General features: G+C 42.1%; 1 protein-coding gene across 1 annotated transcript in view; it reads left to right on the forward strand.

The window, feature by feature from the left end:
* LOC128648916 (E1A-binding protein p400) overlaps positions 1–18,560 on the forward strand; it is a 684,550-nt gene that overhangs the window by 28,228 nt on the left and 637,762 nt on the right. The window contains exons 3-4 of the mRNA XM_053701874.1: positions 11,302–11,389; positions 11,791–11,898. Coding sequence (XP_053557849.1) covers positions 11,302–11,389; positions 11,791–11,898 — 196 coding nt within the window. The remainder of the gene's footprint in view (positions 1–11,301; positions 11,390–11,790; positions 11,899–18,560) is intronic.

The raw sequence follows: 18,560 nt of genomic DNA on the forward strand, positions 1-18,560 counted from the left end.
AAGAAGAATCTGCCTGCGTTTTCTATGATCTTAGCAGACGTAACTAAGATCCACTGGCTGTTCTCATCTGAGGAGTGAGGTAACTTCAGAAAAGGGGAATAGCATGCAGGGCCCCCCTGCAAAAGAGGTATGTGCAGTAAATTATTTTTCTGAGGAATGGAATTGACTGAGAAAATACTGCTGATACCAATGTAACGTAAGTTCAGCCTTAAATGCAGTGATAGGGACTGGTATTGGGCTGCTGAGTGTGTGTACACTGAATGTATTTTTCTAAGGAATGGAATTGACTCTGAAAATACTGTTAATACTGAAGTAATGTATGAGCCTTAACTGCAGTAAAAGCGACTGGTAGCAGGCTTATTAATAACACTTCATAACTTTTAAAATGTATGTTTAAAACGTTTACTGGCATGTTAATCGTTTTTTGTGAGGTACTTGGTGATAAAACTTATTGGGGCATGAGTTTTACCACATGGCCATCTTTGTTTTCTGCATAGAAACAGTTATCTGAGCTTCCCCACTGTTGTAATATGAGTGGGAGGGGCCTATTTTAGCGCTTTTTTGCGCAGTAAAAATTCAGTCACAATCTGTCTACTTCATCCTCCATGATCCAGATCGTCTCTAGAGAGCTCAGGGGTTTTCAAAATTCATTTTGAGGGAGGTAATCAGTCACAGCAGACCTGTGACAGTGTGTTTTGACTGTGATAAAAACATTAATTTTTAAATTGTTATCCGTTTTTGGGTATTAAGGGGTTAATCATCCATTTGCTGGTGGGTGCAATCTTTTGATAACTTAATACATTTACTGTGAAAAATTGGTTGCTATAACTATTTTAGTTCATTGTTATTTCAACTGTGACAGTTTTTTGTGCTTCTTAAAGGCACAGTAGCGTTTTTTATATTGCTTGTAAATTTATTTAGAAAAGTATTTCCAAGCTTGCTAGTCTCATTGCTAGTCTGTTTAAACATGTCTGACACAGATGAATCTCTTTGTTCACTATGTTTAAAGGCCAATGTGGAACCCAATAGAAATGTGTACTAATTGCATTGATGTTACTTTAAATAAAAGTCAATCTTTACATGTAAAGAAATTATCACCAGACAACGAGGGGGAAGTTATGCCGACTAACTCTCCTCACGTGTCAGTACCTTCGCCTCCCGCTCAGGAGGTGCGTGATTTTGTGGTGCCAAGTACATCAGGGAGGCCCTTACAAATCACTTTGCAAGACATGGCTACTGTTATGACAGAAGTATTATCTAAATTGCCAGAATTAAGAGGCAAGCGCGATAGCTCTGGGTTAAGGACAGAGCGCGCAGTTGAGGTGAGAGCCATGTCAGATACTGCGTCACAGTTTGCAGAACGTGAAGACGGAGAGCTTCATTCTGTGGGTGACGGATCTGATCCAGGGAGACTGGATTCAGAGATTTCTAATTTTAAATTTAAGCTTGAGAACCTCCGCATATTGCTAGGGGAGGTATTAGCGGCTCTGAATGATTGTAACACGGTTGCAATTCCAGAAAAATTATGTAGGTTGATAGATACTATGCGGTACCGGTGTGTACTGACGTGTTTCCTATACCTAAAAGGCTTACAGAGATTATTAGCAAGGAGTGGGATAGACCTGGTGTGCCTTTTTCCCCTCCTCCCATATTTAGGAAAATGTTTCCTATAGACGCCACCACACAAGACTTATGGCAGACGGTCCCTAAGGTGGAGGGAGCAGTTTCTACTTTAGCTAAGCGTACCACTATCCCGGTGGAGGATAGTTGTGCCTTTTCAGATCCAATAGATAAGAAATTAGAGGGTTACCTTAAGAAAATGTTTGTTCAACAAGGTTTTATCTTACAGCCCCTTGCATGCATTGCGCCTGTCACTGCTGCGGCGGCATTCTGGTTTGAGTCTCTGGAAGAGGCCATTCGCACAGCTCCATTGGATGAAATTATGAACAAGCTTAAAGCACTTAAGCTAGCTAACGCATTTGTTTCTGATGCCGTCGTACATTTAACCAAACTTACGGCTAAGAACTCCGGATTCGCCATCCAAGCGCGCAGAGCGCTATGGCTTAAATCCTGGTCAGCTGACGTGACTTCTAAATCTAAATTGCTTAATATTCCTTTCAAAGGGCAGACCTTATTCGGGCCCGGCTTGAAAGAAATTATCGCTGACATTACGGGAGGTAAGGGCCATGCTCTACCTCAGGACAGGGCCAAATCAAAGGCCAAACAGTCTAATTTTCGTGCCTTTCGTAACCTCAAGGCAGGAGCAGCATCAACTTCCTCCGCTCCAAAACAGGAAGGAGCTGTTGCTCGTTACAGACTAGGCTGGAAAACTAACCAGTCCTGGAACAAGGGCAAGCAGGCCAGAAAACCTGCTGCTGCCCCTAAGACAGCATGAAGAGAGGGCCCCCTATCCGGAAACGGATCTAGTGGGGGGCAGACTTTCTCTCTTCGCCCAGGCTTGGGCAAGAGATGTTCAGGATCCCTGGGCGTTGGAGATCATATCTCAGGGATATCTCCTGGACTTCAAAACTTCTCCTCCACGAGGGAGATTTAATCTTTCAAGGTTATCAGCAAACCAAATAAAGAAAGAGGCGTTTCTACGCTGTGTACAAGACCTCTTACTAATGGGGGTGATCCACCCAGTTCCGCGGACGGAACACGGGCAAGGATTCTATTCAAATCTATTTGTGGTTCCCAAGAAAGAGGGAACCTTCAGACCAATCTTGGACTTAAAAATCCTAAACAAATTCCTAAGAGTTCCATCATTCAAAATGGAAACTATTCGAACCATCCTTCCCATGATCCAAGAGGGTCAGTACATGACCACAGTGGACTTAAAGGATGCCTACCTTCACATACCGATTCACAAGGATCATTATCGGTATCTAAGATTTGCTTTCCTAGACAGGCATTACCAGTTTGTAGCTCTTCCCTTCGGATTAGCTACGGCTCCAAGAATCTTTACAAAAGTTCTGGGCTCACTTCTAGCGGTACTAAGACCGCGAGGCATTGCGGTGACTCCGTACCTAGACGACATTCTGATACAAGCGTCAAGTTTTCAAACTGCCAAGTCTCATACAGAGATAGTTCTGGCATTTCTGAGGTCGCATGGGTGGAAGGTGAACGTGGAAAAGAGTTCTCTATCACCACTTACAAGGGTTCCCTTTCTAGGGACTCTTATAGATTCTGTAGAGATGAAAATTTACCTGACAGAGGCCAGGTTATCAAAACTTCTAAATGCTTGCCGTGTCCTTCATTCCATTCCACACCCGTCAGTAGCTCAGTGCATGGAAGTAATCGGCTTGATGGTAGCGGCAATGGACATAGTACCATTTGCGCGCCTGCATCTCAGACCGCTGCAATTGTGCATGCTAAGTCAGTGGAACGGGGATTACTCAGATTTGTCCCCCCTGCTAAATCTGGATCAAGAGACCAGAGATTCTCTTCTATGGTGGCTTTGTCGGCCACATCTGTCCAAAGGGATGACCTTTCGCAGGCCAGATTGGACGTTTGTAACAACAGACGCCAGCCTTCTAGGCTAGGGCGCTGTTTGGAACTCCCTGAAGGCTCAGGGACTATGGACTCAGGAGGAGAAACTCCTCCCAATAAATTTTCTGGAATTAAGAGCAATATTCAATGCTCTCCTATCTTGGCCTCAGTTAGCAACTCTGAGGTTCATCAGATTTCAGTCGGACAACATCACGACTGTGGCTTACATCAACCATCAAGGGGGAACCAGAAGTTCCCTAGCGATGTTGGAAGTCTCAAAGATAATTCGCTGGGCAGAGTCTCACTCTTGCCACCTGTCAGCGATTTACATCCCAGGCGTGGAGAACTGGGAGGCGGATTTTCTAAGTCGCCAGACTTTTCATCCGGGGGAGTGGGAACTTCATCCGGAGGTCTTTGCTCAACTGATTCATCGTTGGGGCAAACCAGATCTGGATCTCATGGCGTCTCGCCAGAACGCCAAGCTTCCTTGTTACGGATCCAGGTCCAGGGACCCGGGAGCGGTGCTGATAGATGCTCTGACAGCCCCTTGGGTCTTCAACATGGCTTATGTGTTTCCACCATTCCCGATGCTTCCTCGTTTGATTGCCAAGATCAAACAGGAGAGAGCTTCGGTGATTCTGATAGCGCCTGCGTGGCCACGCAGGACCTGGTATGCAGACCTAGTGGACATGTCGTCCTGTCCACCGTGGTCTCTGCCTCTGAGACGGGACCTTCTAATTCAGGGTCCTTTCAACCATCCAAATCTAATTTCTCTGAGGCTGACTGCATGGAGATTGAACGCTTGATTCTATCAAAGCGTGGCTTCTCGGAGTCGGTTATTGATACCTTAATACAGGCTAGGAAGCCTGTTACCAGAAAAATTTACCATAAGATATGGCGTAAATATTTATATTGGTGCGAATCCAAGAGTTACTCATGGAGTAAGGTTAGGATTCCTAGGATATTGTCCTTTCTACAAGAGGGTTTAGAAAAGGGCTTATCTGCTAGTTTGTTAAAGGGACAGATTTCTGCTCTGTCTATTCTTCTACACAAACGTCTGGCTGAAGTTCCAGACGTTCAGGCTTTTTGTCAGGCTTTAGCTAAGATTATGCCTGTGTTTAAGACTGTTGCTCCGCCGTGGAGCTTAAACCTAGTTCTTAACGTTCTTCAAGGCGTTCCATTTGAACCCCTTCATTCCATTGATATCAAGCTGTTATCCTGGACGGTTCTGTTTTTGATGGCTATTTCCTCGGCTCGAAGAGTCTCTGAGTTATCTGCCTTACATTGTGATTCTCCTTATCTGATTTTTCATTCAGACAAGGTAGTTCTGCGTACTAAACCTGGGTTCTTACCTAAGGTAGTTACTAACAGGAATATCAATCAAGAGATTGTTGTTCCATCACTGTGTCCTAACCCTTCTTCAAAGAAGGAACGACTTTTACATAATCTGGACGTAGTCCGTGCCCTGAAGTTCTATTTGCAGGCAACTAAAGATTTTCGTCAAACTTCTTCCCTGTTTGTCGTTTACTCTGGACAGAGAAGAGGTCAAAAGGCTTCGGCTACCTCTCTCTCTTTTTGGCTTCGTAGCATAATACGTTTAGCCTATGAGACTGCTGGACAGCAGCCTCCTGAAAGGATTACAGCTCATTCTACTAGAGCTGTGGCTTCCACCTGGGCCTTTAAAAATGAGGCCTCTGTTGAACAGGTTTGCAAGGCTGCAACTTGGTCTTCACTTCACACTTTTTCAAAATTTTACAAATTTGACACTTTTGCTTCTTCGGAGGCTATTTTTGGGAGAAAGGTACTACAGGCAGTGGTTCCTTCTGTTTAATGTTCCTGCCTTGTCCCTCCCTTCATCCGTGTACTTTAGCTTTGGTATTGGTATTCCATAAGTAATGGATGACCCGTGGACTGACTACACTTAACAAGAGAAAACATAATTTATGCTTACCTGATAAATTTATTTCTCTTGTAGTGTAGTCAGTCCACGGCCCGCCCTGTCTTTAAGGCAGATCTAAATTTTAATTAAACTCCAGTCACCACTGCACCCTATGGTTTCTCCTTTCTCGTCTGCTTTTGGTCGAATGACTGAATATGACATGTGAGGGGAGGAGCTATATAGCAGCTCTGCTTGGGTGATCCTCTTGCAGCTTCCTGTTAGGAAGAGATATATTCCATAAGTAATGGATGACTACACTACAAGAGAAATAAATTTATTAGGTAAGCATAAATTATGTTTTTACAAATTGAAGGTTTGTGGCAACCTTGTTGAGCAAGTCTATGTGCGTCATTTTTCCAACATATATAAACATATAAACACATAAATACACATAAACACACATGAATACACATATATTCACACCACCAACAAAAAGATTATGACTCACTGAAGGCTCATATGATGATTAGCATTTTTTAGTAATAAAGTATTTTTTAATTATGGTATGTACACTGTTTTTTTTTTTGGACATAATGCTATTGCACACTTAAAGGGATACTAAACGCAATTTTTTTCTTTTTGTGATTTGGATAGAGCTTGCAGTTTTAAGCAACTTTCCAATTTACTCCTATTATCAATTTTTCTTCATTCTCTTTATATCTTATTTGAAAAGCAGAAATAAAAGCTTTGGAGCTGGCCCATTTTAGGTTCAGCACCTGGGTACAGCTTGGTGATTGGTGGCTAAATGTACCCACCAATCAGCAAGCGCTATCCAGGGTGCTAAACCAAAAATGGTCCGGCTCCTAAGTTTTCATTCCTGCTTTTTCAAATAAAGATCCAAGATAACGAAGAAAAAATAATAATAGGAGGCCAATTTTCAATGTCTGGCAGACATGATCTTTTGTAGCGGATCATGTCCGCCAGACATTGCTGAGTGCCGACAGCATACGCTGACAGCATTTAACATTACACAAGCAGTTCTGGTGAACTGCTTGTGCAATGCCGCCCTCTGCAGATTCGTGGGCAAATCGGCCGCTAGCAGGGGGTGTCAATCAACATGATCGTACACGATCAGGCATATTGATGTCCGCATCCTCAGAGGCAGTGGACGAGTTAGAGTGAATGTCAATTTAGATGAACCGTGCCCGGTTTTTAATAATCCTATTAAAAGCAAGGGCACTTAAATTTATGAAAATTTACGTTTCACTTGTTTTCTTCAAATACTTACCTTTTAATCTTCACAGCCGCTCCAGCGATTCCCCCGGCCGTCAAAAGCCTCTTCATATGTCAGAAATGCAGAATCCGGCTTCCTCCAATCATGGCTTCCCCCCACGGGGGAATCATGGCCTGATGCAACGCCGTGATTGGAGGAAGCTGAATTCGTCATTTTAGACCCGCAAAGAGGGCTTGCGACGGGAGGAGGAAGCGCTGCAGGGGCTGTCAGGATTAAAAGATATTTGAAGAAAACAAGTAAAATGTAAATTTTGATGAATTAAAGTGCCCTTGTTTTTAATAGGATTATTAAAAAGCGGACACTGATTCATCTAAATAAGACCGCGTCTTCTTAACTCCTGTATCCGGCAACCCTGAAGGCTCGCACGGAAACAGGGGTATTTGGCCCCATTCGGGCCATGATAAATCGACCCCTAGGAGTACATTAGAAAGTTGCTTAAAATTGCATTCTCTATCCGAATCATGAAAGAAAAAAAAAATGGGTTTAGTATACCTTTAATAGACTAGAGTATAGTGTAAATATAACTGTTAAATGCACTGGGACACAAAAAAAATTAGTGTGACTCACTTTATTGCTATATTCGCTTTATTGCTGTGGTCTGTAACCAAACCCGCAATATCTCTGAGGTACACCTGTATTATATAAATACTGTGAGTTCATATCCTGAAAGTGGAAGTAACGAGGAAGTTAAGCATTTACTGCTGAGCGATGTTACACAATTTTGGATTGTTGGAAGGTGCCTGGATCAAGGAAAAATAAAGTTATTTGAGAGCATAATGAGTCAACCTGGCATCTAGTACTGAAATTATTACGTTTCTTGAATTACTTAAAATAAATGAATAGGTTAGACAGTATTTCATTGTTCTGTAGTTAATTTGCCTTTCAGTGAATTCCTGGATTGAGGCATAGGGGCCTATCTATCAAGCTCCGAATGGAGCTTGATGCCCCGTGTTTCTGGCGAGCCTTCAGGCTCGCCAGAAACAGCAGTTATGAAGCAGCAGTCACAAAGACCGCTGCTCCATAACCTGTCCGCCTGCTCTGAGCAGGCTGACAGACATCACCGGAAATCAACCCAATCGAGTACGATCGGGTTGATTGACACCCCCTGCTGGCCGCCCGTTGGCCGCGAGTCTGCAGGGGGCGGCAGTTATGAAGCAGCAGTCACAAAGACCGCTGCTCCATAACCTGTCCGCCTGCTCTGAGCAGGCGGACAGACATCGCCAGGAATCAACCCGATCGAGTACGATTGGGTTGATTGACACCCCCTGCTGGCCGCCCGTTGGCCGCGAGTCTGCAGGGGGCGACGTTGCACCAGCAGCTCTTGTGAGCTGCTGGTGCAATGCTGAATACGGAGAGCGTATTGCTCTCCGTATTCAGCAAGGTCTGGCGGACCTGATCCGCACTGTCGGATCAGGTCCGCCAGACTTTGTTAAATAGGGGCCATAGGGGCATATTTATCAAACTCTGTATGGAGCTTGAGGCCCCTTTTTTCCGGTGAGCCTTCAGGTGTATATGCTGTCGGCATTTATCGATGTGCAGCGGATATGATACGCTACTTCGTATCATGTCTGCTCGCACATTGATAAATAGGCCCCAGAGGCTATGGGGCCTATTTATCAAGCCGTCAACCGCAAATACACTGGAATTCCGCAGCGTAATTGTGGCGAGCCTGATTCCCCTTATTTATCAAAGCCTACAGACTGGCAAAAGTAGAATTTTGTGATGTAACATACGATCCGCCGGTCTCAGTCCAACACAGATCGATGCTTACGTCACTACAGATGTTCCGAATGCAAATTCGGCACTATCTGACTACTTTTGCTAGTATCAAATTTCTACCATGTACGCTTGCCACTATTCCGGCCCAGCGTACCTGCTTTTCAATCCGCCGCCCTGGAGGCGGCGGATGCCATAGGAATCAATGGGAGTCGGAAAGCAGCAAAGCTCGATATCCCATTGATTCTTATGGGAGAATAAAGTTCTGTTTACACCTAACACCCTAACATATACCCCAAGTCTAAACACCCCTAATCTGTAGCCCGACACCGCCGCCACCTACATTATACTTATTAACCCCTAATCTGCCCCCCCCCCAACACCGCTGCCACCTACATTATACTTATTAACCCCTAATCTGCCCCCCGACACCGCCGCCACCTACATTATATTTATTAACCCCTAATCTGCCCCCCCGACCCCACCGCCACCTACATTATACTTATTAACCCTTAATCTGCCGTCGCCAACGTCGCCGCCACTATATTAAATTTATTAACCCCTAAACCTAAGTCTAACCCTAACCCTATCCCTAACACCCCCTAACTTAAATCTCATTTAAATAAATATAAATAAAATTACTATCATTAACTAAATTATTCCTATTTAAAACTAAATACTTACCTGTAAAATAAACCCTAAGCTAGCTACAATATAACTAATAGTTACATTGTAGCTAGTTTAGGGTTTATTTTTATTTTACAGGCAAGTTTGTATTTATTTTAACTAGGTAGAATAGTTACTAAATAGTTATTAACTATTTAATAACTACCTAGCTAAAATAAATACAAATTGACCTGTAAAATAAAACCTAACCTAAGTTACACTAACACTACACTACAATTAAATAAATTACATAAATTAAATACAATTAACTAAATTATATACAATTATCTAAAGTACAAAAAACAAACAAACACTACATTACAGAAAATAATAAACAAATTAACAGCCAATAGAATGCGAGCTCAGTCCTATTGGCTGATCCTTTTTCTACCTTAATTCCGATTGGCTGATAGAATTCTATCAGCCAATTGGAATCTAAGGGACGCCATCTTGGATGACGTCACCTAAAGGAACCTTCATTCGTCGGGTAGTCGTCGGCAGAAGAGGATGCTCCGCGTCAGATGTCTTGAAGATGGACCCGCTCCGCGCCGGATGGATGAAAATAGAAGATGCCGTCTGGATGAAGACTTCTGCCGTCTGGAGGACCACTTCTGCCCGGCTTGGATGAAGACTTCTGCCCGTCTGGAGGACCACTTCGCCCGGCTTGGATGAAGACGTCTCCCGGTAAGTCGATCTTCAGGGGGTTAGTGTTAGGTTTTTTTAAGAGTGTATTGGGTGGGTTTTATTTTTAGGTTAGGGCTTTGGGTCGCAAAAGAGCTAACTGCCCTTTTAAGGGCAATGCCCACCCAAATGCCCTTTTTCAGGGCAATGGGGAGCTTAGGTTTTTTTATTTAGTATTTTTTTGGGGGGGTTAGTTGTGTGGGTGGTGGGTTTTACTGTTGGGGGGGTTGTTTGTATTTTTTTTTCAGGTAAAAGAACTGATTACTTTGGGGCAATGCCCCGCAAAAGGCCCTTTTAAGGGCTATTGGTAGTTTAGTTTAGGCTAGGGTTTTTTTTTTATTTTGGGGGGCTTTTTTATTTTGATAGGGCTATTAGATTAGGTGTAATTAGTTTAAATATCTTGTAATTTGTTTATTATTTTCTGTAATTTAGTGTTTTTTTTGTACTTTAGATAATTGTATATAATTTAGTTAATTGTATGTAATTTATTTAATTGTATTTAATTGTAGTGTAGTGTTACTTGCCTGTAAAATAAAAATAAACCCTAAGCTAGCTGCAATGTAACTATTATATTGTAGCTAGTTTAGGGTTTATTTTGCAGGTAAGTATTTAGTTTTAAATAGGAATAATTTAGTTAATGATAGTAATTTTATTTATATTTATTTCAATTAGATTTAAGTTAGGGGGTGTTAGGGTTAGACTTAGGTTTAGGGGTTAATAAATGTAATATAGTGGCGGCAACGTTGGGGACGGCAGATTAGGGGTTAATAAGTATAATGTAGGTGGCGGTGGTGTAGGGGACGGCAGATTAGGGGTTAATAACATAATGTAGGTGGCGGCGGTGTAGGGGGGGCAGATTAGGGGTTAACATAATGTAGGGGGGCAGATTAGGGGTTAATAACATAATGTAGGTAGCGGCAGTGTAGGGGGGCAGATTAGGAGTTAATAACATAATGTAGGTGGCGGCGGTGTAGGGGGGGCAGATTAGGGGTTAATAACATAATGTAGGTGGCGGCGGTGTAGGGGGGGCAGATTAGGGGTTAATAGCATAATGTAGGTGGCGGTGGGCTCCGGAATCGGCAGGATAGGGGTTAATAAGTTTATTAGAGTGGCGGTGGGCTCCGGGAGCGGTGGTTTAGGGGTTAATAACTTTATTTAGTTGCAGTGGGATAGGGGTAAAACAGTTTAGTATAGTGGTGGTGTTTAGTGACAGTATACCAATACAGCTGGGAAAAAGCCGAAGAGCAGCGAGATCGATGACTGTTAGTTAACAACTGTCCGCTGCTCATTGCCCCGTACTTGGTGCACGGCTTTTTGACAGCTTTTTTGGTAACTTTGGAGAGTGTATTCAGGCCCGCGGCAGCGATGTTAGGTGATCTTAGGCGAGCATATTGGTGCCGGCGAATGCAAGAAAGGTGACGGCTTGATAAATAGGCCCCTATATATTTGTGAGCTGTGTAAATATTTCAGATCATTTTCAGAGCACTGAAAACTACATTAGGATTTATGTGTAATATATATATATATACATATATTGTAACTATTGTTTTGTATGTTTTTTTCTTATTGCAAATAGCAATCACATCCAGGGAGTGGAGCAGTTGGAGCTGTAAATACAATTGATATTGAAGCTTTCAAAAAGCAACAAGCTCTCACACAAGCAGGTAAATGAGAAGTTGCATGCTAGTTACATTATTATATGTGGATAAGGGAGGGCAAACTTTATGGGTTATTTATTAATCAAGTAATACAAATGAATATGCATTATTAAACTACTAAAATAGAGTACCCTGCATTGTTTTCTGTTGGTTTATTTTTTTTGTTATTAAAGTTTTGTTGCTTGGATGTCCCTGGGAATGGTAATTGTATTATATTAAAAGAAAAAATGGCAGGGAATTGTGTTTATGGTTACTATCTTGATTTAACATTATCTTGCACAAATAGTGATTATTAAAGATTTTACAGAAAATTTATATTGTGTATTTATGAAATGTTAGACCCCCTGATAAGCACTACATAAAATGATTACTGCTTATTGTAAAAGACGTCTTGTTAATAACTGCAGACCCAAGTAAGAGACCTCGTCTTGAAGTGTCTCGCCATGGCATGGTGTTCCAGCACCCAGGCGTGGCTTCTGGGGTACCTCTTCAGCAACTCATGCCCACCGCACAAGGTAATTTCTGAAATGTGTTGGACAATAGATGTAATGAAAAGATATGTATGGGTTAACGTTAACTATGAAAAAACACTAGTTACTCTATTTAGCCTAATAGAGTCATAGAAATGCAAGTCTTAATATTTATGTGTACATATATTGAGAAAAATACTTATATTGGACATGCATGATGGGGTACTAGATTATAATTTATAACATGTGTTTCATATTGTCATATCATTTGGTCAAATGATCTTCACTGGTTGGTATACACAAGGGTTACTCCTCTTCCCCCGTATCTCCGGAAGGTTTTTACTCCTTTTTATCTATTATGATTCTTCTTATAATTTATTTATAAAGCACCAACATTTTATACAGCACTATACAAAGGTACATTATAATCATAAGGGTACAATACAATAAAACCTTAGAATAAGACATTATATAAGACTATACAATGTATATCACTACTCTTACATTAACAAACAAACAGAAGAAGAGAAGTGCGATGCCCTTGAGCACAATCAGTTGTAGATGCACTTATAAAGTGAGCTCCGGTTAGAAAACTCTTCAATGATCCAAAGAAAGAGTTGACAGTTTCAGCTGTTCTGGAATTGAAACAGTCGTGTCTATTTCAAGATGGGGTTCATTCAGGTAATTTCATGTTTGACAGGTTTGTTGTTTTATTTATGGTTATCCTCATATCAAAGGAACTTAACTCTTTTCTGTCTCTGTTACAACAAATATATTTTAGGGAATATTTAGTTACCCATTACATGGATAATGCCTTGGTAAAGGCATCCACAAGGGTGCTTTGTTGCAGGTTAAACTGTCAAAAGAGTTATCTTGTAAACACTAACAGAATTTTGTTTCAGACTTTTGTCCTAGATTAAAAAAGGCTAAATGTGTTTCCAAGGTCATGCACTCAGTCCTGACCTAGAACTATTCATTATTTTGCAAAGGATTGCATGGTGACGATTGGTTTGATGACAGCAGCTTTAGAAGGTATTCAACTTGCATAGTTTCTCATGAAACTTTTTTTTTTAGCTATGCTTTTTGATTCTAGAGTACTGTCCAAGTGAAATTCTTTACCTCATCAGATGAGATCCTCTCTCATTTGGTGGCAACAAGAAACTTGATTCTGCAGAGAAAGTGATTACCAGTAGACTGACTTTAAGGTAGCCTATTTAAGAGGCATCTCTAATAGTTAACATTTTAGAGATGAGGACAGTTTTTTTGAAAATGTGTGGCTTTGGGGTGTTTCAACATCACGTCAGGATTCCGTTTGACAAAATGAATTCAAATACTTACATTAACCATTTGGGGAACTTGTGCCAAGATTTCAAATAAGTTTTCTTACATTCTCAGTTGCACAGGACAATTCATGTTATTCAAAGTCCAGTTCTCCAAAATTTGGAGCAGAATTTCTGTAAAATACCATTCATTAAAGAGAATTCTGTTTATATTACTCTAAAAATGGAGCAGTTCTGAAATTGATCTCATTCTTAAAGGAAAGCTGCAAAGTGTGCCAAAAGCAGGGGTACTTGAGCATTTATTTAAAATAGAATACATACCTTGAACATTCAGTTTAGCTGTGATAGGGATTTCTTGAAAATTTGGGCAACAATATGTTTTTTCGTCCAGTTACCTTTAGTGACTCAAACAATCAGTTAAAACAAACATATGACTTTTCTTCTGGGTCTCATCTGGCCAAGGAGGACCATGCTTCGACATCAGGTCAGAATCACTGGTTAGTTCCCCATTTATTTAGTTTTATGTGCCTGTGACTCCATTGCCAAAGTGTGAAGGAGCTGGCTTGGATGGTTATGAAACTAAGTCATGGATTCCAAGAACAAAACATTTTCAGAAAAAATTATTTCCATCTTGTTGAAGCAACATCTAAATCAGGTTTTGAATATTTTGGTTGCACTTAATAAACCCAATAATGGAATATCAGCTAGAGCATCAATACAATTCAGAGAATAAAAAAGCTCATAATTTGAAAGTACCCTCAGTGCTTATATACCCATTCTAGGCTCTTACAATTTCATAGCTGAATTCGCCCTAAAGTATCTCTTTGTTTTATGCTGCTGATACAGAAATGCAGGTCAGATAAAGATGAATATCTTCCAAAGGTTTCAAACAGGCTCTAACTAAGATAAAAGTAAAATTGATTTGGCTATAATAAAACCATACAGCAATATAGCACTGTTTCTTATCCCCACATTTAAATGTTAATTTAAAGGACCAGTAAATTTTATAACAATCAGCGAGATTACCAGTTTTGCGGTAACAGGGGTGCGGTGCTAACAAGCAGTTTCAGGTCACCGCTCACCTACAAACAACCCTGGTATTACGGGTTTTTTTCAACCCGGCGTTAGCCTCTAAAAAGTGAGCGTAGAGCAAAATATAGCTCCACATCTCACTGTAATACCAGCGCTGCTTACGGTAGCGGTGAGCTGGCTAAACGTGCTTGTGCACGATTTCCCCATAGGAATCAATGGGGCAGAATCTGCTTAAAAAAACACCTAACACCTGCAAAAAAGCAGCGTTCAGCTCCTAACGTGGCCCCATTGATTCCTATGGGGAAAGTAAATTTATGTCTACACCTAACACCCTAACATGAACCCCGAATCCAATCAGCCAATAGGATTTGTTCTACCTTAATTCCGATTGGCTGATAGAATCCTATCAGCCAATCGGAATTCAAGGGACGCCATCTTGGATGACGTCATTTAAAGGAACCATCATTCGTCGGGTAGTCGTCGGTCTGGATGGATGCTCCGCGCCAGATGTCTTCAAGATGGAGCCGCTCCTCGTCGGATGGATGAAGATAGAAGATGCCACCTGGATGAAGACTTCTGGCCGTCTGGAGGTCCTCTTCTGCCCGGATCGGATGAAGACTTCTGCCCCTCTGGAGGACCACTTCTGCCCGGTTGGGTGAAGACGTCTCAAGGTAGGGTGATCTTCAAGGGGGTAGTGTTAGGTTTTATTAAGGGGGATTGGGTGGGTTTTAGAGTAGGGTTGGGTGTGTGGGTGGTGGGTTTTAATGTTGGGGGGGTATTGTATTTTTTTTTACAGGTAAAAGAGCTGATTACTTTGGGGCAATGCCCCGCAAAAAGCCCTTTTAAGGGCTATTTGTAATTTAGTATAGGGTAGGGATTTTTTTTATTTTGGGGGGCTTTTTTATTGTATTAGGGGGATTAGATTAGGTGTAATTAGTTTAAAAATCTTGTAATTATTTTATTATTTTCTGTAATTTAGTGTTTGTTTTTTTCCGTACTTTAGTTTATTTAATTTAATTGTAGTTAATTGTAGTTAATTTAGGAAATTATTTTATTATATTATAGTGTTAGGTATAATTGTAATTTAGATTAGGATTTATTTTACAGGTACTTTTGTCTTTATTTTAGCTAGGTAGTTATTAAATAGTTAATAACTATTTAGTAACTATTGTACCTAATTAAAATAAATACAAATTTTGAGGCAAGTTAAATATTTTCTATTTAAAACAAAAAATTTGCACTTGAAATTCTGATATGTTTTCAGAACTACTTTTCCTTTTAACAGCCTCATGCCTACTCCAGAGGCATGCTCACATGCTCATACCTTACCTTTCTCAACAGGCAGTTTATATTGGCCCCTCTCTCCTTTCCTCTCCTTACCTTAGCTCTCATGAACTACTTTCACTAAACTGCACCACCTCATAGAAATGCCCCCACTGCTATACATCTCATTCTCACCTACTCTTACTTTCCATCTTTCTGCTATTAGCATCAGGTGACATCTCTCCAAATCCTGGGCCCACACTCATTCCCACCATTACCCAATCACGCACTCCTTATAGTAACTTTAATAAAAGCAACACACATAACCTCATCTCCATCAAATGCATTCTATACGCACACACTTCTTTCACTTGCGCACTATGGAACTCTCGCTCTGTCTGCAATAAACTTACAACCATTCATGACCTGTTTATTTCAAATTCTTTCACCCTTTTAGCAATTACTGAAACCTGGCTATCTCCTTTTGACACAGTTTCCACTGCTGCTCTCACACATGGTGGTCTTCACTTTAGCCATACCCCTAGGCCAGGTGAGAAACGTGGCGGTGGTGTTGGGATCCTGCTCTCCCCCTCTTGCACTTATCAGTACCTACCTCCAATCCCATCTCTCTCCTTCTCTTCCTTTGAAGTCCACTGTATTCGCCTGTTCTCCCCCCTCTCCCTCAAAGTGGCAGTCATCTATCGCCCTCCTACCTCCCATTTCCTTGAGAACTTTGCCGCCTGGCTTCCTCACTTTCTCTCTACAAATATACCAACCCTAATTCTTTGGGACTTCAACATTCCCATTGACAACCCATCTGCCCCTGCTGCCTCTAAACTTCTTTCACTTACATCCTCCTTCGGTCTCTCACAATCCACCCTATTCCCTACCCACCGTGATGGACACTCCATCGACCTGGTATTTTCCTACCTCTGTTCTATATCTGACCTCACCTGTCGCCCCTTTCCCATTTCAGACCATCACCTGGTCACCTATAATATTAGTGCAACAGCTAAACCAACTCCTCCACCCCGCCCCCGCAGCTGTAGAAATCTGCATGCTGTGGATCCGCTCCAAATTTTCAAAAACTATTCAAGATCTCCTCCCTCTCACTTCCACTATAACCTGCCCTGATCTTGCAACATCCCACTATAACAAAACTCTCTCCTCTGCACCAGACACACTTGCCCCTCCCCAGCTGCGCAAAACATCACGCCGTCAGTTGCAGCTCAGGCACTCTCAGCAAACACGCTATTTGCAAAAATGCTCCCGTACTGCTGAGCGTGTCTGGAGGAAAACTCACTCTGAACCTGAATTCATACACTATAAGTTTATGCTTCATTCATACACTTGTGCCCTTCACTTAGCCAAGCAAACCTACTTCTCCTCCCTTATATCTACCCTAAACAACTCTTCTCCACCTTTAACTCTCTCCTTTACCCTCCTGCTCCACCCCCCTCATCTGTCTTTAGTGTTCAAGACTTGGCAGACTACTTTTTAAACAAAACACATTCTATCCGGAGCAACATCCCAACACCAACCTGCAATACGCCATCAACATGCCCTGCTACTCCCTCTGCCACCTTCTGCATCCTCCATCCAGCCACTGAGAATGAAGTTTCCTCCTTGCTATCTTCCTCACGCCTCACTACCTGCCCACTCGACCCTATACCTTCCCATCTAATACCCTCCCTATCTTCTACCCTCACTCCTGCTCTTACACACATCTGCAACCTATCTCTTTTTACCGGCTCATTCCCATCTTCTTTCAAACATGCAATAGTCACTCCCATACTCAAAAAACCCTCCCTTGACCCTAATTCTCCTGAAAGCTACCGTCCGATATCACTGCTCCCACTAACATCAAAACTCCTTGAAAAACTAGTTTACAATCGCCTAACCCACTTCCTGTCCGCCAACTCCTTGCTTGACCCCCTGCAATCCGGATTCCGCCCCAAACACTCAACTGAGACTGCCCTTACCAAGGTTATGAACGATCTTCTCTCTGCTAAAAATATTGGCCACTACTCCATACTCATCCTACTTGACCTCTCAGCTGCCTTCGAAACAGTTGACCACCCCTTCCTCCTACAGACCCTTAGCTCTTTTGGCCTCTGTGGCACTGCTCTATCCTGGTTTCACTCTTATTATTCTCACAGGTCTTTTTCTGTGTCATTTGCCAATGACTCCTAGTCTCTAATGCCTCTGTCTGTTGGAGTACCTCAAGGATCTGTTCTGGGTCCTCTACTCTTCTCCATTTATACTTCTTCTCTGGGTAAACTTATCAACAGTTATGGCTTCAAATATCACCTCTATGCTGATGACACCCAGATTTACCTCTCCACCCCTGCTCTCTCTCCCTCTGTCCTTTCTAATGTCAGCGACTGCTTATCTGGTATTTCTCCTGGATGGCCTCTCACCACCTAAAGATTAACATGTCCAAGACTGAGCTCATTCTTATCCCCCCCTCAAGCTCTACACCGACCTGTGAATTCTCTATCCCTGTTGACGGCATCACCATTTCCCCATCGCCCCCCAAGTCTGCTGCCTTGGAGTTACACTTGACTCAAATCTATCCTTCACCCCCCATATCCAATCGCTTTCTACATCCTGCCGCAACCATCTACGCAACATTTCCAAGATTGGACCTTTTCTGTGCGCTAACACCACAAAGCAAATAATCCACTCCCTTGTTATTTCCCGACTTGACTACTGCAATAACCTACTTACTGGCCTTCCTCTTTCCCGCCTCTCCCCTCTTCAATCCATCCTAAATGCCTCTGCCAGGCTGATCCACCTTTCCCGTCGCTCTGAATCTGCTGCACCTTTCTGCGAGTCCCTTCATTGGCTCCCCATACACAGCAGAATTAAATTCAAAATTTTTACCCTTGCATACAAAGTGCTCACCAACTCCGCTCCCCTCTACCTATCCTCTCTAATCAACAAGTATACTCCAGCCCGCCCACTAAGATCTAAGAATGACCTGCTCCTTGCTTCTGCGACTATCACCTCCTCTCATGCTAGACTTCAGGACTTCTGTCGTGCAGCGCCTACCCTCTAGAACACACTCCCTCGTGCTGTCAGGCTTTGCCCAAATCTTTCTTCCTTTAAATGCTCTCTGAAGACTTTTCT

Source organism: Bombina bombina, chromosome 2 (assembly GCF_027579735.1).
Source record: "Bombina bombina isolate aBomBom1 chromosome 2, aBomBom1.pri, whole genome shotgun sequence".
Classification (NCBI taxonomy): Eukaryota; Metazoa; Chordata; class Amphibia; order Anura; family Bombinatoridae; genus Bombina; species Bombina bombina.